Raw genomic sequence first — 24,933 nt, 5'->3', positions numbered from 1 at the left:
CCTTAAAAAAATTAATCAGTGCAAGTGCAATCGACGATCGGTCCGTCACAGCAGCTGCAGAAGGTCTCTTGCCAGTCTGCCACAGCCCAACAACGACTAGGTGCACGTCATCTGCTCATCGACAGCCTCTACACGATGCCGAATACCATCAATGACATTAAACTCGACTTTAAGGATGTCTTGTTACGTCCTAAACGGAGCGAACTCAAAAGCCGATCCGATGTGAGTTTATTTTGATATTCTATTTTTATTGGAGGACCAAGTATTCATATTTTTGTACGATGATGCGCTTTCGCTGATTTTTCGTGAAGTTTTTTGTCTGACAATGAAGGCGAAGTTGAAGGTGTTGGAGAAGTTTCGATTTTATTTTGCTGAAGGATCTCCTTGATGGTTTGAGGATGGTTAGTCGAGATTATTGGAGGATAGGTTTTGGGAGACTTTTCATTCTTCTGGAATGAAGGGGAAAGAGGTGTGTAGTTTTTTTTTGAAGGTTTCATGACGTTTTTTACTGCAGGGACTCACTATTTTTATTTTTGGATGACCCTATACACTTCTGGTTCTGCTTTTTTTTACAGATTTGTTTGATTGGTCGAGGACGATTAGTCAATGTTTTGAGGGACGATATCTCGCGATTTTTTATTCTCTTGGAATGAAGGGAAGTTTTTCGAAATTTTTGGAGATTTTGTAAGACTTTTCCATTTCAGGGGGCTCTCGTTTTTATTTTTCGATGACCCAATACATTTCTAGTTCAATTTCACAGGCAAATATTGAATTTTGAGATCAAGTGTGAATCCCTTAATTATTATTTGGAATATTTTGATTTCTCTTTGAGAGGTTGTTTCTACGCATTAAATCATTTATTCAATTATTTATAATTTTTTTATTCTTTATAACTCCAAAACTATGGAGCTAGTCATAGGGTTCCAATGAATCAAACGACATTTTATTTCGACAATGTCAATTTAACTGTTTAAAAACACTGAGTGTTCGATTTATCAATTATTCCTCAATATTTTCACGGAGTGATTTCTTGAATCATTTTTTATCTGTCGAATGACGGGGAGAGAGGTTTTGTGGAATTGCTCGAAGGTTTGATGACGTTTTTTCCCCGCAGGGACTCACTATTTTTATTTTTGGATGACACTAGACACTTCTAGTTCAACTTCGAAGGCGAATATTCATTTGTTTTAGGAAAGAGTCAATTGCCTGGCTATTTTACTGTGCACTTTCTCATTTTTTCCCTTCATATTTATTTTTTTAATTCAATTTAGAGCAGTCAGCGCAAAAAAAATTTCATAATTTTTTTAATTCCAGAAATAAAATCCATTTTTCCAGATCAATGAATTAAAAAATCAGAAATTCTACCCCATTTTTTTACATGACACTATACATTTGATTCGACTTCCTGGTAAAATAAAAAATGTCTCAAATGCAGTACAAGTATAAACAAGGTGTAGCGAGCGCATTGCGGTGTGTCATGTGACAGTCTTCATATGACTGAGTAATGCCTCATTATATTCGTGATTAATAACTTGAAAGATTCCAAACTCACCCTCCAATACCCTAGAGAAGCCTCAAAAATTTCATAAAAACGGTACGAATAAAAATATCTTGATTAGTATACAGAAATTTTTTTATTACTCTGCCTCACCCCAACAAAAATTAGCAAATATCAAAATGGAAGGATGTAGCACTTCTACCTGGAAGCAAAATCAATCACTGCATTTATGTTCCTCCCATTTTTGCATAAATTAACACCCACGGTTATTCCTTCTTTTATCGGTAGAAAAAAAGTCTATATCTCTGCCGTGAAGTGGTAAAACGAGGCGAGTTATCTTATCCCCAGCCTCGGTTTTCGATAGGCATTTCGAAATTTAGAAGCACTGGAAATATTTTCGTGCAGACTTTTTGCAGAACTTATTGCTCCCTATAAAAAGGGTTTGTCATGAAAATTCCGCCATTGCCCTTATTTATCGAGATAGTCGTTAGAAAACGAGTTTGGGGATCAGTTAATTCCTCTCGTTTCACCATTTCCCTACAGAATAATTATAATTTATTGTATAGCCTATTACATTAGATAATTATATTATATTTTCTCTTCTCAACACATGCGATTGTCCCTCTAGGTGGATTTATTTCGTGAAATAACGTTTCGCAATTCGAAACGAACGTACAAAGGTATACCAGTGATGGCATCGAATATGGACACTGTTGGGACATTTGAAATGGCTAGGGCATTATCCAAGGTAATTATACAGCCTTCATCGCTTGTTAATTTAACTTCAAGGCTCTTGTAACTGATATCAAGCCCAGCAAAAAATATAAATAATGAAAATTATGGGAAAATTATGAAAATGATGCCGTATTTTTTTTTTAATCTCTAAGCATGGACTGTTTACAACGGTCCATAAGTATTATTCCGCCGATGAGTGGAAAGAATTCGCTGAAAAAAATCCAGATTGTCTGGGAAACGTTGCTGCCACCTCAGGAACCAGCACAGGGGATTTTGAACGACTCACGTCTGTTCTCACCGCGGTTCCTGAGCTGACCTTCATTTGCCTGGATGTTGCCAATGGATACTCACAGCATTTCGTGGAGTTTGTGAGGAAAGTCAGGGGACAATTTCCTAATCATACGATAATCGTAAGTGCATATCATTATTTCATAATTTTTTGGGAATTAAAAGCTATAGGTACAAAATTTTAATTGCTTAAAGTCATTTTCTTGAGCAATTCCATATCTACATAAAAATAATTGTTGTTGGTGAGACAAAACATTTAATTTAAAATCAGATATGAGATAAAAATAATGGCTTAGATTCATTCATTGCCTTATCGGAGTTAAAATTATCCCGAGCCCTAAATGCGTACTTTATTGATTGGCTCGTGGCTATACAGAATTATCGACGAAACTTTCGTTCTTTAAAAAATTCTGCTCAGTTGTGGAATGATTTTGGAAGGAATATTTATTTGGATGACATTTTTATTTGAAAATGTTTGTAACTTATAAAATTTTGCATTGTAAACATATAAATGAGGTTCATTCCACTTTGCTCTGAATGATACGCAGTCGATAGCCCTGTGACATTCCTGTTATGTTTTTGAATCGTTATCAGTGACTTATACGGAATAAAAAATTGTATGACTCAGCCCGTTGCACTGCCTGATTACGTTCCAAGAATGACGTCATACTTTAATGCTTAACGACATGATTTTTCATTCGACATCGATCGTGTTTCAACTGGAACCGAAAATATTTCATTTAAGTTTGCGCAATGATTCTGAAGTTTTTATTTGGTTTTCTACTACCAGAGATCTGCTGGGAAGTGGGAAGAAGTGAAAATTTCATTTTTGTTTATTTTTCGGATTTATTCTTCTGAAGCAAAAGACATTTGTCCAGGGATACAGATGCGATATTAGGGCTTAATCGGTGATTACCAATTCTTAGCGACCTCATTTTCGTTTTGATACTGATGACCTTTCAACGAATAACAAAAATATTTCTTGTCAAGGCCGGCAATGTTGTGACCGGGGAAATGGTGGAGGAATTGATTCTTTCTGGTGCTGATATTATTAAAGTTGGCATTGGCCCTGGGTCGGTTTGCACCACTAGAATGAAGACAGGGGTTGGATATCCACAGTTGTCTGCGGTTATCGAGTGTGCTGATGCTGCGCATGGATTGAAGGGGCACATTATATCAGTAAGAATTCATCAAATTTTTCATTCATAAATTAAGTTTCCGGGTAAATTTTCATAAATTATATAAATACAATGATAAATAATTCATCATCTATGGAATTGGGTTTTCGATTCATAAGACTCACTTCACATTAGCTACTCTCCATAATTTTGTCACGAATGTGGGGTAATGTCTCTTTAAAAAATTAGGACGGAGGCTGTTCGTGTCCTGGAGACCTTGCCAAGGCCTTCGGAGCCGGTGCGGACTTCGTGATGGCGGGGGGAATGTTCGCGGGGCACGACGAGTGCGGTGGGGAAGTGATAGAGAAAAATGGGAAAAAAGTCAAATTGTTCTATGGAATGGCGTCTAGGACAGCCATGGAGAAGCACGCAGGTGGTGTTGCTGAGTACAGGTACGATAACAAAAACATTAAATTTCATTATCCCGAGCACGTCAGCAGGTGCTCGAGACGTTCAACATTAATAAATCACCAACGAAGCAGCAAACTAATCTCAGTAGATAAAACTAATGCAATAAAAAATACAAAAACTTTACTTTTATTTATTATACTGACTTGTTGGAGGAAGAAATATTTTTTAACAGGAAAAACCGTCTTAAAAATTACAATTGTGTTCAGCTAAATACAGTTGAAAATATAAATTCATGAAAAGTCCAGCCCATACGCAGTGAAAAAAAAAAGAATGTGTCAGCTCTATCTTCAATTCATCCGCTCCAAAATCTATAATAAAAAAAAACTCCAAAATTTCCCCTCATGTCCTTTCAGATCTTCTGAAGGAAAGACTGTTGAGGTGTCTTACAGAGGAGACGTCGAGACAACCGTCCTCGACCTTCTCGGTGGACTGAGGTCGGCCTGCACCTACGTCGGCGCCTCTAGATTACGAGAACTACCGAGACGTGCCACATTCATAAGGTGCACGCAGCAATTGAATCCCATGTACGGACCACCCTCGTAAATATAGGGTTAATTCAAATTAGTGGAAATTCCCTCGGTGATTGTGTCTTCAACAAAATCATTGATCTGTATGTTTCATTTTATTTTCCGAGCGCGTTGCTGAAGCGTTGAAAATTATTATTCAACAGTAATAACAACTATTATTGTTAAATTCGCTTTTTGCCGGCTTGAGATGGAGATGTGGGGGATAATCATTGCAATTATGCATTTTGCCAGAATTCAGCTCCAAAATTAATGATATCGGATATTTAATCCTCCAGAGGCTCGTCTCATGGTATTTCTAAACAAATTTACTTGTGCTCTAGATAATTATTGAACTGAAAATGGATTTCAACAATTTTTGGCGACACTTGGAAACCTAGAGAATTATAGATCTTTGTCGTAATTTCTCTAAAACGACCTCCATATTGCATCTTGTTGAATTGAAGTCAAGGCCTCTCATTAAACGATTCCAATTAATCAGAGTTGATATATCTGATTTTAGTAATTTATTTAAATTTTTTCATATAAAATCGCAATTGACAGAATGCGATGATTATGAATGGAAATTTAATCGTCGTTTAGATCGGATATCGATCCATGGAATTGATCTTTCTCCCTGTTTTGATTACATTTATGTCAATTCGACGCTTTATTCGCGATATTCGAAGAAAATCAAAGAGTTTAGCCCTCGCAACGAGTAGAGCCTATTTGAAACCCTCAGTAACTGCGTATTTAAAAGTATTAAAAAATCAATCGAAGAGTCAACGTCTTCGGAACAAATAAATGCATCGACTGGCATCCACCCAGCAATTTCAAATGAGAAAAATCTAATTCATCATGAGAATATTCACAAGCGTTACAAATTAATCAATTAATTGAATTAATCATTCAAACTAAAGACATGCACTTTCAACTAGTAGGGTAATTGTATTTAATCTTTGTGTTAGGTTCTCAATTGAAAAAAAAAATTAAGAATTGAAATTAATTTATGGATATTGATTTGTTATTTAATTTTGTTAATTGTTACTTGAAAGAACAAATCGCCTTCAAAGTAGAACAAAAAAATAATAAACGTTGGGATAATTACTGACAATGCAATAATTCAAGTCAAATCATTTGATATGAAGTAGGTGGAAAGTTGTGCGACCTCCGAGCTAGGGGAAATGCAATACAATTGTTGACAAATCGTCGACAAATTTCAGGGATTTATCTTAGGTGCACTTACGCACACGAACTCATGCAATTTGTCCTTGGATAATGGCACCGGTGTTTCCTTTCTTCGGAACGAATTCCTCTTTGCATCCTCTGATAACCTGATGAGGGTAATTAGAGGCACGAAGGTATAGAGAGCATTTTTTTATTGATTAAACGATAGTCATCGTGCCACATCGCAGAAATGAGGAAAAGCGAATCCAGTGGCTTATAAATATTTCTTGAACGAATGATGGGATTTGGTTAAGTCAAGCTTCATTTTAAAGTGCAAAAAAATATCTTGAGAATGAAAAAAAAAATTGGGAAAATTTACTCAACTAATTTTGAGGTATTCACCTTTGTTGCTCCACTGTCTCCTTCAATGCCAGATTTTTTATTCATTTTCTCAACAACCCAATATTAATTATAAATCGTTTATGAAAAATTGATTTATTGTGTTTTACGTATGCTGATTATAATTCTCGATAAAACATATACATTTGCTATGTAAAATGTCTAGAGTCAAGTGTTTGGTGATTTTGGTATGTGTGATTGTCTCGTAAGAGTCCCGATAATGTGATAGTAACAGTATGAATTTTTGTTTTATTTATCGTTTTTCTCTCTTGTTGGTTGATGTTAATAAAGTGTATTGAGTACTTGAATCTCATTGTTTTCAGTGTCAGTTTCTCAATGTTTGATTATCTCTGTTGTGAGTGGTTTCAGAGGACAATTTGGTGGGGAATTGATTTTTGTACAAAAAAGATTTCGACGTATTTTTTTTTATAAATCTACTTATTATAACGATAATTGCGAAATTGGAAGCTCATTTTTTGAGTTTTGCAAGTTCTTGCATGTTTGATTAACCCATAATTTTCGATGATCAAAAGATCCTAAAGTCCAATCTGTTTGGAATCGGCAATAAAAAGGGTCATTCAATACTTAAACCAATGAAAAATTCCGAATTGCAGTGGGAAATTCCTATTCAAAAATATCCAAAATCCATTTTACAATAAAAAAAATTTATTCCTCGAGTAGAAAAAGCCGAAGAAAGGGTATGCAATGGTTCCAGAAAAAAGATATTTACAAAAATGAAATCCATCCCTCGAATTACCTCATCCGCATAACACGTGTGTCGCAGCATCCGTCCTGAAACGACAGATGAATTTTAATTCTTAAACAACAGCCTGAATCGGTAAAGAACAATACAACGATTAAATCATCAACGAGGGAGACAATTAACAAAAAAAAGTCGTGTAAACAAATAGCAATTGAAAAATGGTGCGTACTCAGTTCTAAAAAGAGTGCTAAATTCATCAATTCGAAATCATCATATTCATGTTAATTAGTCAACTAATTACGGTGTAATACGATCATCAACAATTCAAACTTTACGATAAATAATCAATTCAATTAAATCTAGTTAAGGAAAGAACAGGAAAAAGTAATGAAAATTGAAATAGGGGAACCGGGACAAAATTGATTAGGAAAAATGACTGTCCAGGACCAGCCAGAATTTTTTTTTGCAGTTGAGGTTTCTATCATTACCAGGCCTGAGGGCCCAATCAAATGATCCTCTCTGACCTCTACTAACTCGTTAAACTCTTTAAATCATTTGATCTTCAATCCTTAACTCCCGAGGATCATCTCACTCTCGAAATCCGAGACAATAATTTCTGATTTTTTGGCCCGGCATTCCCCTAAGAAGTAAAATTTTAAATATGGATAAATCATAGGAGATACTAGTACAGTTTATTATTCAATAAATTCGCGTACAAGGCGATATTGCCATCTATTTAGCATGAAAAAACCTAAAGAAAGAACGAGACATAGGCAACACTCTTAGCAAAAACAATTTGTTCTCAGTTCGGTATTCATCGTTATTTACCATTATCATTGATTAGCGATTACTCCTCATGGTAGGTATCCCAGATGTTGGTAATTATCTTCATCAGGATTTTGATTGATTATTAAGGGATGTTCAAGGAGTCAGTTATTAATTAAAAAAAATGAGTGGAAGAGGAGAGTAATTAGTGATATCAGAAGATGCAATTGTAAAGATCAAACTAGAGAAATAATCCCATCATCCCTGAACATCCTTAAACAAGCATCAATCTCCCCTGACAGATCATCATTTCAATAAAAAAAAAATCAGTTTGCATTGTAAAATGAAACAACATGCTGAATTTACGAATTCATCCTTCCGGAGATCAGCAGCACCATCCCTGATATGTTTCATTCACAAAATTAAAAAAAAATGCCAATGACAATAACAAATACCATAGCAATTTCAAGTGAATCCAATAAAACTTGGATAATAATGAAAAAAAAAAATATCTACAAAATATCCATTAGATTTTTTCTTTTTTGCACAGCTGCACATTCTCGATCCTAAAATGTGGGAGTGGTTAATGAAATCACGATTGACAAAAGACCTGAATGAGCATATTCACGATGCGATATGTCAAGATATTTATCAATGATTTTATAATTTTTTTTATATTGTTTTTCTTTTACTATCTCGAATACATGTGTAAAATAAATTTCGACAGTTTAATGGATACATGGTGTAAACAAATGTAATTATGACATATTGGAAGCCACAGCAGACGTGAAGAGGCTTCGTTCCACTGCCATCACCTGAGGAACCTTACCTTCATGGTTTATTCAGGATTTGTAACTAAATAGGTCGATTTATCACGGTAATTGAAGAGTTAAAGAGGATTATCAGTTGAGGTTCTTTTGTGGTAAATTTCATCAGCTACAAAAAAGGCCCCTGACATTTTTCGACAAAATCGATAACTTTGGAGACTTTTGCATAAAAAAATCAAATCATCATAAACTACACTTCTAAACCTTCTTTAATACGCAAATAGCTCTGATTTCTACCAAATAATTTCGCGAAAATCTCCCCAATGATCCGATTCACCCAAAAATACTGACAAAATTTTTGTCGGGCAAGAAACATCTAAAAGCCCTCAACTGCTGCCCTAACAAATCCCCCAATCGACATTCAAGATATCTCTCGTCACTCCCTTGTATTAATACACCTTAATAACCATATGCATAAGAAGAAATGTCAGATTTTAATGGAAAACATGGACATAATGATGTTGTAGTCATACATAATACTATTCCGATAGTTTTCTCCATAATTTCATTCGTATTATCGTATTTCATAGTTCAGAATATATGAACCTTATAGTAAATAAGAACAGTGATATCCTACAGGTATATATATGTAGCTGGATACATATATATATACATTTTTATAAAAAAAGAGAAGAAAGAGCGGAGGACATTGTAATCATAATAAATTAACTTGTCATTCGGATTCTTATAGCTTTTTCATTTACTGAAGATAATTCTGATGTTGTTTTTGTATTTTCAAAGCTTGATGGCTCATTCTTCTAATCAATCAAAGCATTCTGAGTTTAATTATCTTGTGGATTCTATTTACTTTTTAATGATTATTTTTAACGTTAGAACTATTATGAAGACAACAGCAGGCATTTAACCGCGTCCCAATGGAAAGCTATCTGAAAAAACTGTTGGAAATAATATATTACTGTACAAAAACATAAATTACCTTTCGTTGATTATTACTTATTTCAATGTCATAGTCAAAGGTGTAATATCATATGTTTATAAATATATTGGGAATTGTTTTTTTTTTTGGTAATTTTGTTGAATTTTCAAATGTGAAAACCTGAAAATATCAATGAAATCACAAAAATATTTCACAGATAAATTGAGAACAATTATGCATGGGAGATTATTGTTACACCATTGATGCACAATGTTAAACAGTTTAAATCTTTCAGAAGACATTTTAGATTAACTTATCACGAGGAATTGTGTAAAGTTGAGGACCAATTGGAGTATTTGTGACAATTTTGTGATAAATTGAATTATTCTGTGAATAAAATTCCCTAAAAGATCGCTTGATATTGATCAACTCTTCAATGATTTCTCTCACTGTTAATGACGGAAAAAAATTATAAACATTTTTTCAATTATGAAATCATCAATTATTAAAATAATTTAATTAAACAACTCGATTTATCACATTATTTATTAAATACTCCCATTTACACAATTTCTCATGATGTTCATTGTTTAAAGGAGATTGAGATACTCACATATTAATGGTGACTGATAAATCAGGTGGAGACATTAGTTGTCGGAGTTGGGTTGTGAGTATGGATAGTTTTGGTATCCACCAGCGAACGCTGGATTCTGCTGGCCAGGCTGTTGCTGTGGTGCAGCTGCACCACCGCCACCAGGGTAGTAGGCAGCAGGTGTTGAGCCGGCATTTAGTCCTGGATAGGCTCCATAGGCGTGGGGAAATGCATTGGGTGCACCTGATTGGGGATTCGCTGGTTGAGCTGGTATTGCCTGCTGTTGTTGCATCTGGGGCTGCGCCATTTGATTGGCTGCTGCACCCAACTGAAAATTCATGTTTTCCATCTTTAAGTCTTTTTTTAAATAAAAAAAATAATTGTCAAACCCCCAAGGATTATGAATAAGTGAAGGTCATAAAGACTGGGAAAACGGAGTGTTCAGAGTCTCGAAGGAAATGTCTGACGACGAAAGTTAGTATCTTACCTTTCCAGCCTTCATTTGAGCCTCAATGACCTCAGCCTCCTTGACCTTTCCCAGGCTCCTGTAGTACTCGGCCCACTGTGCACTGTAATCTGCTTGCTGCTGTCCACCATTTTGTGCAGCATTAGCCTGCTGCTGTGGATTAGCCTGCACCTGTTGCTGTGGCTGTCCAGCACCACCAGCCTGCGCCCCAGGGGGTGCTGGCTGTTGCTGATCAGGTTTAGCCTGCTTCGATTGCTGTTCAATCATCTCCGCCTCTCTGTGCATACCCAGTGAACGATAATACTCAGCCCATTGAGCACTGTAGTCAGGCTGTCCTGTCTGTGGATTAACTTGAACCGGTTGCACAGGAGTGTTGGCCTCGTTCGGCTGTTGGCCAGCCCCTGGCCACGTCTGATAACTACCTCCTGCATTCCAGCTTGGGTTGTAGCCAATTGCACCCTGCCCACCACCGTAAGGTGTACCACCAGGGCCCATTCCCAATTTTTCACTGAATATTCTCTTCGCGTGCTCCACTTGCTCCGGGGCACCACGAATTATGAATATTTTATCATTTTCACTTCCTTGATTTCTACGATCCAATTCACAGTGGGCACCTGTCTGTTGGTTTATCTGCTTTATCGTTTCACCACCTGCAATTAACGATTTACCAATTTTTCAACTATTTATTTATTGCGATAGAGCTTGATGTCCATCGCGATGTTTGGACGTCAAAAGAGTATCCTGTGCTTTCCATAAAAGTATGAAAGTGTAAAACAATCATCGATCATTTGGAATAATGTTTATGAATGATTATTTGAAAAAAAAAACGAAAAGAAAAATACCTTTTCCAATGATAATGCCACACTTGGTGGAGGGAACGGAGTACGTGGTTTCGATTTTATCCCCCATGGGGCCACCTCCAGCACCAGGAGGGCCTCCACCCCCTTGACGTCTGTCCCATCCTCCATATTCATTAGGCCGTCCACTGCCAAAACCATTGCCTCTGGGTCCCCTAGGTCCCTGTGGATTCCTATCGTCTCTCCTCTGCAAAAAATAATCACTCAGTCAGCAAGACATCGTCCTCATCTCCAAACCAGTGATCAAAATAAATTTTAAAAAAAGGGAAATTAACATTTACACTGTCGATGAGCTCCTGAATCCTCTGGCGAGCTTGTTCAACTGCCTGAGGCTTACCAGAGAGCAGGCACTTCCTGTCACCAGGGCCATCTTCACGACCTTGCTGAAATTGTACTCGTGCCCCTGTCTCGGACTGTATTTTTTTGATCATATCTCCACCCTTTCCAATCACAACACCTACGGCTGCACGAGGAACCAGAACCTCAACTCCATCGGAGTTCGATGACGGATGGCTGTAACCATTGTCACTGGAGAAACTTCCGGAACGATCGTTGGAACCTGGAGGACCACCACCTCTGGGGCCTCGGAACATTTGCATCTCCTTCTCAGCTATCAGCTCGTACACTAGTTGCTTAGCATATTCGACTTTTGGAGGATCCCCGGTTATTCTTAAAGGTTTCTCCTGTTCCTGGGAAGGTCCATCCTGAATAACCACCATCTTGGCTCCAGACTTTTCCTGTAGTTGCTTAATAGTTTCACCACCCTTTCCAATGATCAATCCAACCTTTGGGCCTGGAATCATGATCTCCACCGATCCCGGATGCCCACTCATCATGGAACCGCCACCTCCACCGCCACCTCCACCACCACCACCGCTTCCCGAGTTACTACTAGAGTTTCCTCCAATATTCATGTCTCCAACGCCCTCAGCCCTGCACCTCTGATTGACAATGGAAAGCACGAGATCCTTCGCCCTACTGCAACACACAAAAATAAATCATAAAGCCACCGAAATAAATCGTTCTCTCAGTCAATGTAAACGAAAAAAAAAAAAGATTTAAAGCACTAGAACTAGGCAAAATGGTACGACACATATAATAACTATCCTTTCAAATAATCATCTCGCAATTAAAGCACAATCACATGATAATACATCATTATATCGATCAATCCAACGGGATATATATTTTAAATTGTTCATTAAATTGAAAATAATACGATTGTTGTGGATTTATGAAGCAATTCTAAGCTAGTACATAATAAATTTTTTTTCTTAATCATCTGGGAGATAATATGCCCCCATGCATAATTCTATCAACTCCTTTCCACCTTCCATTACCATTTCATACTCCTCATTCCCTAGTAAAAGTAAAAAACTATTAGTTATTCATCAATTCAAACAAATCAATTGCGACAATAAATTGTTTAACAAGTGAATTAACAGAAAAAATGACAGAACAAAAGAAAAATTATGTCGAACAATTTTAAAAACAGATAATTCAATTTACAAATCGTTGGATTATTATTTATGTACTAATGTTCTCAGACATTTGGTGAACACATTATTTATCGTTGGAGTTTATTAGCCGGTCATCCAGGTTACTAATTATTCTGGAATAAAATTTCATAATTTTTTTTACATCTGTTCTTGATTTTCTTTGATGTTTTTTTTCTATTGAGTTTGACATAAGGCGTAATGCATGTGGATTGTTCATATTGCGGGGGTGATGGCTACATTTATATTGTGGCGAGGTGATGATCGAATTGTTCAGGTTCCTGGGACGTCACAGATAATGCAGTTGTGAGAATCATCAGGAGAATTGAGTGGTGAAGTGGTGGATATTTTTTTTTTCTTTCGAGATATACATTCGCAATTGAAAGTTCATCAAACTTGACGATTAAAGGATTAATCTGTTCTTAAAAATTTAATTCTCTCTCATTTATCCCCCAGCCCCTTAGATCTCGAGATAAACATTATTTCTTTCCACCACTTCCCTATAAAACATCACATTAACTTTCAAAATTTCATAAATTTCCTCTCAAATGAAGATGAATCTTCATAATCACTCATGCGGAATATTGTCATATGTATGGGGATTGCATTGCATAAAGAATATAATCAAAATAAATAAAAGAATTGTTTGAAATAAGAAGGGAAAACAAGTTACTTGACAGCCTCTCGTGAACCAGTTAGAGTGCAAACACGGTCCGGTAGACCGCCACTTTCGGGCGCCATTTGTATTTTACATCCTGTTTCACTTTGCAATCTCGTTATTTGTTCGCCACCTCTTCCAATTACTGTAAAAATAATAATGGATTAATAACTGGTGATTAATGATTTGTTTTCTGTATTGGGAGTGGGAGCATTTTTCATTTGGTTTTCACGTGAATTTCAAAAGATGTTGGGTTGAGCACTGTGGAGAGTTCAACGAAACAAATTGTTTGCAAATTTTATTTGCCCAATTAAAGTTAGTTAATGATGAAAACAACGATAAAACCATGAATAAAAGGGTAATTCAGTGGTGATGTGGTATTCGATAGTTAACGGATTCAAAGCAAGACATATTTCTGATTTCAGTTGCCCCAAAAACGAATGGATCATTCAATAAAAAATTGTTACTCGAAAACAAAAATCCTTTACAGACAAAATCGACTCAAATTTTTCTGCAGAACCACTCACCACTGAAATAATGGGATTCCCCTTTCAGCGTTGGATTCGCTTATGGAATTAATTCATATAACAATAGCAATATATATTAATGTAAATAATTAACATTAACCTATTAATATAGTATATATTGGCGTATTATATATTAATATCCAAAAGTTAAAAAAAGAGCTAATAAAATTGTTCAAGGATTTACATTAAATTCTTGATTCTTGTTTTTAGGGAGTGCATTCATCATTTACTCACTCAATCCAACCATTTTATCAGGGACTCGAATATCTTCATTGCAGATACCACCCATACCACTGACTCCGTGAGGCGGCGACGAAGCTAGGGAGCTTGATCGTCCACTGCTTGGATCTCCCATCGATGGCGCACGAAGGTTCATTAGAGGATCGGGTGCTAATTTCTTGGCCTCAGGTTCTACTAAAAGTGGGAAAATACGCTCAAGATATTTTTGCTGTCTCCGATTGATCTCAGTCCCAGTGAATTACACATTTCAATTTTGCCGGGAAATGATCATATCAATGGAGAGACACCAACAATGACGTGTTCTACATTTTTCGAAAATACTGATATTTATTGTTATTTAGAAAATTAAAAAAAATCACCCAGCAATTTTCAATAGTGGTTTTTGCGGTTAAAAAAAAATGTCAACCACAAGAACTCGTTTGAAAAGTCTAGGAAATTACTGAGATGATCTAAGTTCTTGTAAATATTTTTTAAATTGCCATAGGTTGAGATAAATTACATTTCCTCCGACATTTTTTCAAAAATTCCTACTTCTTGACTTCTTCTCTAGCACCAAATACCCAATTAAAATCATTAATCATTTTTACCATCATGAACCATACCTGGACCATCCTCAAGTGATCGTTTAAGTTTTCCTTCGGTACCCTGTGTGCCTCCTGGATTTATCTTAGCTGCAATCTGCGAAAAATCATTGTTGACAAAACCAAAAAACATCTCTAAAATAAACTCTAAAAAAATATAATCAACATAAAACGTTCCACTCGGGGCTAAACCACGATAATTCCACGTAAATATTTCACAAAATCATCATCACCATTAACAATGAATCAATTAGTCAATCAGTCAATCAATCACCCTCCACGTTTTTACCTAGAGTCCATAAATCTAGTACATCTCACATTAAACCTGGATCAAACTCAACAGGAGAGGGAAAACAAAATGGTCCGCATTAAATCATCAATATCCTCAATTCCAACGATTCGATTGATGCTAATCCGGTATCATTTTGAAGACAATAAAAATATACTCAAAATGGCGCTGGGTTGATCTTAGTTCACTCAAACAATTGCGAGATATTCACCATAAAAAACGGACTATTTCATTACCATTAAAAGACAATCAACAGCACATGAGACTGAAAGCTCCGAATTCACCTGTGAATATCTCCAGATGAAACGATTCGACGATTCACGTCTCATTGCAAATACGGTAAAAATACATTGAAAAAAAAACCGATTCAAAAAATTTGTCTCAGCCGTTCTCAAGATATCTGCCATTAACTTTGGACTCTCAATCCACAATACTCCAAAATTGTCTCCCGTCAAAGCCCGAAATCTCCCATCCTACAGATCTGATGCAAAAAAATCAAAGCTCATTGCAAAATCCACAAAAATCTGATCACCATGATCCCCCATTCATCGATTTTCACTCAGTCAGAGCGAAGATATTAGCGATTAAGAAAAAAAACCATTCAGTTTTCCCCCTCTCCAAAAATCAAAAAGTGCTCTAAAATAATCAGCAAATCAAGTGAACAGTAATAAAAAAAAGCCAAATAAACCATAACAATCATCAAACAATCAGCATAAAGAATAAAACCAACAGTGCAATAGTGTGTTAAAAAAATTCGTGATTTCCACGAAACAATTAACATACCTGTTTGGCACGCTGTAGAGCCGCGGCAAAAGCCGAGCTCTGGCTGAAATTTTGTGGCGGAGCTACCGCTGAGTAATCACTCATTTTTTAATAAAACATCAAACAACGTTACAATTATCGGTGTTTAAAAAAATTATAGCTTTCTGGAGGTATTACTGCAGTTGTTTTAGAAACGATTTTTCGGTGAAAATTGTTCTTTTTGTATTACTCGAGTACCTCCTGAGCTGCGACGCCGATGCCTCAGGGGTTATTTTCAGGGTTATCTTTTATATTCGAAGTAAGTACACTTGATTTCACGTATTTGTCGTCACTTGGCCACTTTTTCGTACTTTCTTTGGGCGAAAAATCGCCGGAAAAATGTGAATTTTCACTGAGAAATGAGCATTGAGGCGAGTATGGACACGAAACGAAGTGCGAAGCGAGGAGTCGGCGCAGTACAGGCGTCTGGACAATCACGCTAATATGACGGGGTGGAATATTATCGGGAATGTTAAGCGATTGAGAATTAAACCGTACACGGTGCACCCCGGGGAATTTTATTTATTCTACAACTTTAATACGCCCGGGCTTTAGGATTTTCGGGGATTTTTGGGAACTTGGAACGCACGTTTTGGGAGCGTCTAAGTACCGATTCCGGTCGGGTGAGTAGACAACTTTGCTGTGGTTACGGAGGGCAAGATGGCGGCGCAAAATGGCCGATGTAGCCGATGGTCTGGCGGCGGCGGTGGGGGGAGAGGTTAAAGAGGGTAAATGACCGGTGAATTTTGGAAGAACCGACTTGCCATTTTTTACCTTACTGGGAATTCGTTGGGGACCAATAGGTATACCGGAAGTTTCCTAGAATTCTCTTGTAGGAATTTAGTGCCCTACAAGCGAAGAGTTTCCAGTTACTATCTGTTAATTCACGAGATACTGATAATCTGAAGAACTATCTAAAGAATAATTCCCGACTTACTGATTGGCTCCCTACCCTTCCAGGGGTTGCAGCTAGAGCCCTTGACGTCAGGTTAAACAATTTAGGGGATGTTGCCTTTCTAAATTCATAAACCTGCACACACCTCCAAATACAGATCCACGTGTATGCCAGAGTGTCACGACAGTCGTGGTGGAGTGACTAGCGCTCAGTCGCCTTTCTCAATCACAAGAAAAAACACGTGGTTCATCACTTCATGCATCACAATATTAGAACTCCGTTGAAGGGTGTGCCTTGATCGTCGTGGAACGATTTCCAATCTAGTGTTCAGTTTGATTACCAATTTTTCATTTTTTTATAGCCCTGTTGTTACTGTTTTGATAAATAGTTCCTATTTATAAGTCCTGTTGATTTATTCGAGAAGGATGGAGGCTCAAAGATTGAGTAATTGCGTTGATGTACCTTTGACAGACGATAGACTTGAGGAAGTTGTTGACAAGGCCAAGGATTTTGCTCTGATGAATGGTACTGAATTCCATTAGTCATGATGACATTTTCACGATTTTTCTTACATTGTTTGTAGCCTTGTTGGGTTAGGAAGAGCATCTATTAAATTATTTTCAGAAATTTTCATAGATCAGTTTTGCAAATTCTGTTTTTCAGATTTTGCACTTCTATTGTGTCTCTGTAGACTTGATATGTTTGATAATCTCGTCAGTATCTCGATAATGGAAGGATTAAAGAGAAATTGGCATAAAAAATAACTTGACCTATTTTGATACAGCTCATGGTTTTGGAGATACTTTTGGAAAACTTGAGAATTTTTTAAATATCCTGGTTATCACGATATTTTCCAGGGCTGTGTATGCATTGGAAGCAGAATTTCGATAGAAATCGAGTGCAGATAGCCAAGTTTACTTTACTTCCAACCGCATTTCCCGCTAGGGAATTCTCTAAAGCCAAAGACATACAGCCCATCGTCAATAAGCTGATTCACAAAGTCGCCTATGATCATGAGTTTCTCGTGGGGGCGTTGGAAAGGTAATTGAGACGAACTCTTGACTCGCACAATTTATTTTCGATTGATGTTTTCCAGTAGACAAGTAATTCAATGCCTGGACTTATTCCTTACAGAACGATTGAAGCTGATGAACTGACCTCTGAATTGTTTAAAATATATAAAATTGTTCATCAGGAAGGCTTCGCTCAGGTAATAATTTAAAAAATATCCCCCTCTAGGGATTGATCCTGAAATTCTAGGACTAACTATTTTCTTTTAGGCATTTATAAAGAATTTATTTATTTTTTCATAATATATAACATCACAATCGAGCTTTCTGCGATTTTGTAAATAATTTATGTTTTAGAAAGTCAGTGTGGGGCTTTTACGATCAGATTATATGTTGAACAGCGACTCAAAGATAAAACAGGTAGAAGTAAACACAATTGCCTCGAGTTTTGCTGGGTTATCTGAAGTTGTCACACAATTACATAAATATGTTCTTGGAGAACTGGGCTCCATTGATAAAACTGTCAATGTAAGTATTTCATTTATTGGGGAAGTACGAAAATTTCATGGAAAGATCTCAAATACCAACAGACTCCACTATCGAGTTCTCTGTGTTTTTTAATTAAATTATTTGTACCTGGGACCATGGATGGTAATGAATTGGGATTAGCTTCCAGAGAACCATTCCGCGACTGGTCTTGCTGAGGGGCTAGTGGATGCCTGGAGTTTCTATAACAATGAAGAGTAAGGAACTTCCGAACTATTATGCTAAATATGTCAAACGAGTGGTTTCTCTGGAAAATTTTATAAAATCGTTTTTTTCATAATTGAAATCTCAGCAAAAAATGTTTTATGACAAGTTCCTTTAAGTTCACTCGTTTGCAAGATGAATTCGGCCAGGTGTTAATGGGTGCTTTTCCTCCAGGGCTGTGATTTTATTCGTTGTGGAAGAAATAACCTACAACATTTGTGATCAAAAGGCTCTTGAAATAGCCATTCGTCGTAAGAATCCCAAAATCCGGGTGATTCGCAGAAGTTTCAAATATCTAATTGAAAATGCACAACTGCGACCTAATAAAGAGCTGATTGTGTAAGTCCTTTAATTCATTAGACTTGCATGAAGTCGTGTGCAAGTTACAATTTTTATTTTTATCCACAGAGAAAACGATTTAGTGTCAGTTGTGTATTATCGAACTGGATATGAAACATCTGCCTACCCCACCGATAAAGAATGGGAGGTGAGATTGCTAATCGAACGCTCGCGTGCCATCAAATGTCCCTCGATACAATATCACCTGGCTGGCACAAAAAAGGTCAGTATGGACTTTTACACTTATGAGTCAGATTTACACTGGTTCGTTTTTTCAATCAGTTGAGTATCTTCTTTTAAAAACTATCTAGTTATTTTAGTTGTTTATTTATGGTCTCTTATTTTTTCCATATTTTTTAATGAATTTATTTTCAGGTCCAGCAAGTTGTATCACAGCCAGGAGTTTTAAGAAAATTCCTCAGCGAAACTGAAGCTGCAAAACTTCAAGATACTTTTGTGGGACTGTATTCCCTCGATTTCGTAAGTGCTATGTTAAAAGTGATTTTTTTTCCAAGAAATCCTTTCTGTTTATCTTCTTTCCTATTTCATAAATGAGCAGGAATCCAATGAAGTTTTCAATATTTTTTCAAATCCCTTTCCAACTTTTTGTTCTCCTTCTTCAGAACAAAAATGGAGAGGAAGTAGTGAACATGGCTCTCTCTAATCCCAGTCAATACGTCCTGAAGCCACAACGTGAAGGTGGGGGTAACAATGTCTACGGATTAAACGTGAAGACAAAATTAGAATCCATGAGGAACTCGAAGGAGCGTACAGCCTGGATCCTCATGGAGTTGATAAAAACTTCTCTTCAGAAGAACTATTTAATCTCCCCCGATCTCGCCAAACCCTCTCTCCAGGATTTTGTCTCTGAACTGGGGATTTACGGAGTAATCCTTGGGTTCGTAAACTACTTCTCATTCACTCCAGATGGAAAACAATTTTTTTATCTACTCCATGATTTTTCTCGTTCTATTTTCGTTTAGAGACAACAATGACATCAAGATAAACCGACAGGTTGGTCACGTGATACGAACAAAGCCGTTTGGAGAGGACGAGGGAGGGATAATTGCTGGGGCGGGCGCCCTTGACACCCCCTATTTGCAGCAATGAGCCGTGCATTTTTATTTTTAATTAAGCATGAAATCAAAATATTTTTATTGCATAAATGATGAAGGCGAACAGATGTCTAATGCAAAGTTACCCATAACTCATCCACAAAAAAATGTTATGTTCTTAATAGAAAATATTTTTGCATAAACGGGATCACTCCCCGAATAACAATTCACAAGATCTCCTCTCCGCCAAGCCTTTTTATATTTACTTAACTAAGCTTACATAATTTTGGTAGATAAAATATACAATATCGAGGTGCGAAATTTCTGCAACGGAATTGCATAATTCACCATCTGAAATTTCTCTACAAATACCGACCAATTACTCAACTCTGACAGTTGGACTGTTTGTTCATCTCGAAAGTGATCCATAATACCGAACGTCATTAGGTTTTTTCTAGCCCACGTACAAAACAATTCGCAGTAGTCGAGGATTTTCAGTAAAAAGTATCTCACAAGGATAAATTGATTTTTTCCATCGCATTCGTTTGTTGTCGTCGGGCACACAAGGAACTGTTCTTACGCGATCAATCCTCCAGACCATTGAACAATAATAGAAAAGTTGACAGAAAATATCGTGAGAATCAACAGCTTGATTCATTGTACAACTTTCAGTGGCCGCTATCTAGCTCCTCAATGTTTCCTTCTCTCGATTTTAACAGAAATCGGTTCTACAGGCTTGAGCATGACGTCGGCCTTGAGTTTAATGTCCTCAATCCTGACGGTTCGATCTTTCTTTAGAATGTAGTGTCTCAGGACGGTAGCTAGAAGGGTCTTCATAGCCATCATGGCGTACCTGACGCCAATGCAATTTCTCGGCCCTGCACTGAAGGGCACGAAGCAGTAGGCATGACGTTTGGCAACTTCCTCCGGTAGAAATCTGTTAAAGGGGGTATCGTTATGAGGGCACCGTAGATATCCAAGATTACTGATATAATTATTAACTATTTTTGCGTTTGAATGGAACAATTGAAAGAACAACACAAATAATATTTTTCAAATCTTAATCAAAGTCCTAGTACAAACCTGTCAGGATCGAATTTCAAGGGCTCCTTCCAGTACTTTTCACTTCTGTGCATCTTCAGTATGCCTATGACAACAGAAGACCCCCGGGGCAGGACGTGGCCTCCAATGTCCAGATCCTCGCTGACGTATCTGACTAGGACTGGTCCTACTGGGAAGAGTCTGAGGGTCTCCTTGATCGTCCGCTCCAGATACTCCATCCTGTGCAGATCCTCGTGAGTTATCACTGTGTCGGTGTTGATATTAGCCCCGTAGATGGTACAGAGCTCCTGGTAGCACTTCTCCTGGACCTCTGGAAAATTCGCCAGCATCAGCATCACGAAGGAATTGACTGAGGCGGTTGTGTCATTTCCGGCGATCATCATCGTGTCCACTTCCTCTCGAAGCTCCTCGTCGGTGAACTTTTTTCCCTCGTTCGAGAGCTCCATCAAGAGGTCCAGGAAAGCTTTACGGGGCTTTGTGTCTTCGATTATGGGAGAGTCGAAGGTGAGTTCTAGCTTTTTCTTCTTTATTACCTGGGGGTGGAGAAAGGAAGAAGGGAAAGGGTTAATTCGAATCGAATTTCCGTTTTCAATCAAATTCATTCCGTATTCCTATACCTCTAATTATCACCCAAGATATATTGACAAATATAATTTCTCAAGACTTACGTCATTGGTCAATCCGTGTAAATAGTCAATGCACTCCCGTTGGTCCTTTCCGAGTCGCGTATTATTGAAAATAATGTCTGGATGGAGCCAGACTTTGAACATTCTTGTGTAGAATATCTCGAAGGTCCTCTTCGCCGACTCTACGTATGTGGGATCACCCTCTGTCTGTGCTTTCATCGTCACCCCCATCGCAGTCTCGCAAATGATGTCGAGAGTGCACAACGATATGTAGTTGAAAACATCGAACTCGTCTCCGTCGATCTCCACCTTCATCTGGCGCACCATTATCTCGGATTGTTGTGCAAATACTTCGACGAAGGACTCGAGAATTCGAGGGTTGAAGGTCGGAAGTATCAACTTCCTGTGAACTCGCCATTTTGATGCTAGTGCACGAAATCATTCCCGATGATATTAAAATTATAAAATATTCATATTCGGTGGTGAATATTAATTACGAGTTACGAACTCCCGGAAGCAAATGACCTAGCAAACTGCCTTGTCAAATTAGTGATTAAATAGGGCCAGTCTAACTAGAATAATATGCTATAAACCCTGGGCAATTAAAAAAGATTAGGGGTCCGGTAATTTGGCGAATTGGGTTCGACTCCCTCCCGGACGACTTGAATTTTTTTTCGAAATTGATTTCTTTGAAATTCGTAATTTTGGGGCTGGTGGAACGATAGTAGCCGTTTACCAAATGACAATTGCCTTAATGAGATCTGATATTTAAGGCGTGAATCATGAATGTTCGTGAACAGCATTGTGGAATATATATTTTCATCGGTGTTATATCTATCACCACTCGACTCGTTGATGCTTGGCACGCACATACGTATAATAAAGCGCTGCGGGTGGCTCTTTGCCCCCCACAAGTATAATTGAACGACTTGTACTTGAGGCACGTAGCCACTGTACTTAATAATGCCTGAAGAATGATGAAAAAAAAAGATAACACTGAGGGGAAGAAAAATTCACCTGGTGCCGTAAATAATCCCGTTCCCAGCCAAGGACGTGCAAATTTGTAGAGGTCCTCTTTTTCAATGGTCTTCGGACTCGTGAAGACTATCTGCAGATGATTAAAAAATTAATTAGCCGGCGCTTTTGGCCGCGCAAGGGAGTGATTGCGTAATCGTCTAGAAAAATTAGAATTTAGGGACGGAAATGATGAGGTCATCTGTTAAATGAATCAATTAAATTTTTTTTTTGAGAAAAAATTAATCCGAGACTTGGCTAACACAAAAAGATTGAATTTCGGCGCAATGTTGGCTCAATGTTGCCGTCTGACGTTCTATGACTGGAATAAATGATGAATTTAAAATATCCCAACCCAGAAATTCCTCTGGATGAAAATAGCGAATCTATTAGCAAAAATATGTTGACTATGGTGTGACGAAAGCAACGATAACAACGAAATTACAGTTTTTTTCTGGAATGTAATTGCGCTCGAGATAAACGCAGGTCTTTGAAGCATTGTTCCTTTTGGCAATTCACCGATGAAAGTGAAAATTTACCACGGCAATTTGTGAGTAATAATTATTCTCAGAAGCTATTATGAACTAGGAAGTGAAATTGCGAGAGATTTTGCATGTCATCGGATTTCTCTCTGCTGGCGGAGCATTATGCGTCATTTTATTACGATTACTCAATTGATTTTGACCGTTGTAAGGTCGTTACCTTCAGCTGCTCTGCCTCACAGACTCCGAAAAATAAACGACTTCCCAACCAGAATCGTAGGGGTGATGGGTATGTGTCCAATAATTCCATTATTTTGTTTAGTATGTCTGAAAAATTGATCTTTTTTTTTGCAATTGTACATCTCTTGAAAACTATTGAAATTCCAATGTATGTAAAGTAATTGAGAATATTTCCTATTAAAATATTATTTTTTTAAGGGAATCTTCAAACCGCACTTATGGTTTATAATGAAATTCCTCAAAAACCAAAAGAAAATTCAGTACAAATAAAATAAAATTATCAAATTCATAATTTGTTTCAGATTGAAATTACCGCTCTGGTCATTACCTCTATAATGACTTTAAAAAAATCTTCACTCATTGAATTAATCAAGTTGTTGAGTTTAAACATTAAATTTTAAAATTATTAGAATTTCTTCAAGTTACCCCACCAAATTTCGAAATTTTCAATGCCCGATCGCGCGAAAACTCTCATTTAGCTTGTCTGACTCACCCTCGGTGCTGCCTACGAAGACATGAGCATTGCCAATGAACGGAAGTGCCGGTGGACCGGGAAATTTAGCAGCTGCCCGATAAAGTCGTATCTTTTTCAGGTAAAATATCAATAAACTAATAAATCCTAAAACTCCGACTGTCTTGAGAAGTAGCAGCACAACAGCCATATCGCAATGGATGGAAAATTTTTTTTTCACCTCAAAACGTCAACTCTATCGCGGAATAGACACGTAGGAATCAGTTTTCTGCTACACCTTCGAATTGCTATTGACGACTGTGTAAATTTCTCGTGTGTCCCCGCCTTATCCCCTATTTTGCATGGCACTACGTGCCGAACGACCAGACACTGAACTGATGAGGAGCAGCGAGATCGCCGATGACCTTTGTAGTTTTGAATTAATGATTTACCTGAGTTTGATTTTTTGAGGACACGTGGAGTACATCAAGGACATACTGAAATCACCGGGAGTGTAAGAAAAATTTCCACTATTGGGGGGAATCCATGGGGGACCTACATACGACCGAATTTCAAAGAAAACCCCAGAGAATTAGCTAAACTGTATTTTTTATATTTATTATATTTAGATATATTCTAAGAAAATTTAGCGACTCTGACTTCTGTATTTTTCAATTAATTCAATTGAGTGTAATAAAAAAAGAAGGAAAAATGTAGTGAATTATCCACAGAAAATGTGATTTCATTTATTAAATTAATGAACTGATAACGTGAAATATCTGCTCGCATGCTCCCCTGGTGAACGCGGAGAACCCTTACGATTTAAAAATGATTGCATATTATTAACGAGTTCTGAGAAACCCTGCTCTCTTCCCCAAGTCCTGACAAAAATGACCACTGAAAATAGGACCGTCAGACAAAAGGAGTTAACGAAGGTTATCGTACGTGCCAGAAGGGTCAACTAAAACGATAAAATGTTGACTCTTAAAATATAATGAGGAAATTATGTAGGTTAAATTGTCTAGGTGAGTTTCCTCGGCGATGAGGACGTACATCGCAAAACCCTTGTGTCCATTTCATTACCGAAATCAGTGGACTTGAACTGACACAATTGATCTCGAGAAATTAATTGATTTCCAGCCCCTCTCGTA

The 24,933-nt window shown here is 37.3% G+C and overlaps 4 protein-coding genes across 10 annotated transcripts; 2 read left to right on the top strand and 2 right to left on the bottom strand.

Annotated features, from left to right (window-relative positions):
• The first annotated feature begins 26 nt into the window (after positions 1 to 26).
• LOC135165280 (GMP reductase 1-like) lies at positions 27 to 6,487 on the top strand. Its single transcript, XM_064126412.1, has 6 exons — positions 27 to 222; positions 2,127 to 2,246; positions 2,386 to 2,643; positions 3,512 to 3,700; positions 3,889 to 4,091; positions 4,464 to 6,487. The coding sequence occupies exons 1-6, from the start codon at positions 136 to 138 to the stop codon at positions 4,651 to 4,653; spliced, it is 1,047 nt and encodes a 348-aa protein (XP_063982482.1). The 5' UTR covers positions 27 to 135; the 3' UTR covers positions 4,654 to 6,487.
• On the bottom strand, positions 6,246 to 16,935 carry LOC135165269 (far upstream element-binding protein 3). 7 transcript variants are annotated; one of them, XM_064126398.1, is made up of 10 exons: positions 16,796 to 16,935; positions 15,841 to 16,706; positions 14,775 to 14,865; positions 14,182 to 14,361; positions 13,436 to 13,565; positions 11,542 to 12,244; positions 11,252 to 11,453; positions 10,431 to 11,059; positions 9,965 to 10,271; positions 6,246 to 6,971 (listed from the first exon to the last, which is right to left on the bottom strand). In XM_064126398.1, exons 2-9 carry the CDS (start codon positions 15,922 to 15,924, stop codon positions 9,999 to 10,001), a joined length of 2,292 nt encoding a protein of 763 aa, XP_063982468.1. In that variant the 5' UTR covers positions 15,925 to 16,706; positions 16,796 to 16,935; the 3' UTR covers positions 6,246 to 6,971; positions 9,965 to 9,998. The 7 variants fall into 7 exon arrangements, with proteins under 7 accessions (XP_063982468.1, XP_063982467.1, XP_063982469.1 ...); XM_064126397.1 differs by lacking the exon at positions 6,246 to 6,971 and adding an exon at positions 8,890 to 9,370; XM_064126399.1 differs by lacking the exon at positions 6,246 to 6,971 and adding an exon at positions 8,890 to 9,370 and having other exon boundaries at positions 11,548 to 12,244.
• A 35-nt stretch (positions 16,936 to 16,970) lies between these two features.
• LOC135165275 (glutathione synthetase-like) lies at positions 16,971 to 20,133 on the top strand. The gene is made up of 10 exons (XM_064126408.1): positions 16,971 to 17,278; positions 17,611 to 17,794; positions 17,888 to 17,963; positions 18,121 to 18,291; positions 18,433 to 18,506; positions 18,688 to 18,852; positions 18,922 to 19,075; positions 19,228 to 19,332; positions 19,476 to 19,750; positions 19,836 to 20,133. The coding sequence occupies exons 1-10, from the start codon at positions 17,179 to 17,181 to the stop codon at positions 19,960 to 19,962; spliced, it is 1,431 nt and encodes a 476-aa protein (XP_063982478.1). The 5' UTR covers positions 16,971 to 17,178; the 3' UTR covers positions 19,963 to 20,133.
• A 16-nt stretch (positions 20,134 to 20,149) lies between these two features.
• On the bottom strand, positions 20,150 to 24,113 carry LOC135165273 (cytochrome P450 4C1-like). Its single transcript, XM_064126406.1, has 6 exons — positions 23,825 to 24,113; positions 23,312 to 23,418; positions 22,613 to 22,703; positions 21,638 to 22,020; positions 20,991 to 21,502; positions 20,150 to 20,844 (listed from the first exon to the last, which is right to left on the bottom strand). Exons 1-6 carry the CDS (start codon positions 23,991 to 23,993, stop codon positions 20,598 to 20,600), a joined length of 1,509 nt encoding a protein of 502 aa, XP_063982476.1. The 5' UTR covers positions 23,994 to 24,113; the 3' UTR covers positions 20,150 to 20,597.
• Positions 24,114 to 24,933: the final 820 nt, after the last annotated feature.

The sequence above is a fragment of the Diachasmimorpha longicaudata genome, chromosome 8 (genome assembly GCF_034640455.1).
Source record: "Diachasmimorpha longicaudata isolate KC_UGA_2023 chromosome 8, iyDiaLong2, whole genome shotgun sequence".
In the NCBI taxonomy this organism is placed as follows: Eukaryota; Metazoa; Arthropoda; class Insecta; order Hymenoptera; family Braconidae; genus Diachasmimorpha; species Diachasmimorpha longicaudata.
Note: the sequence above shows the minus strand (reverse complement) of the source record. Positions and strands in the feature narration are given on the sequence as shown.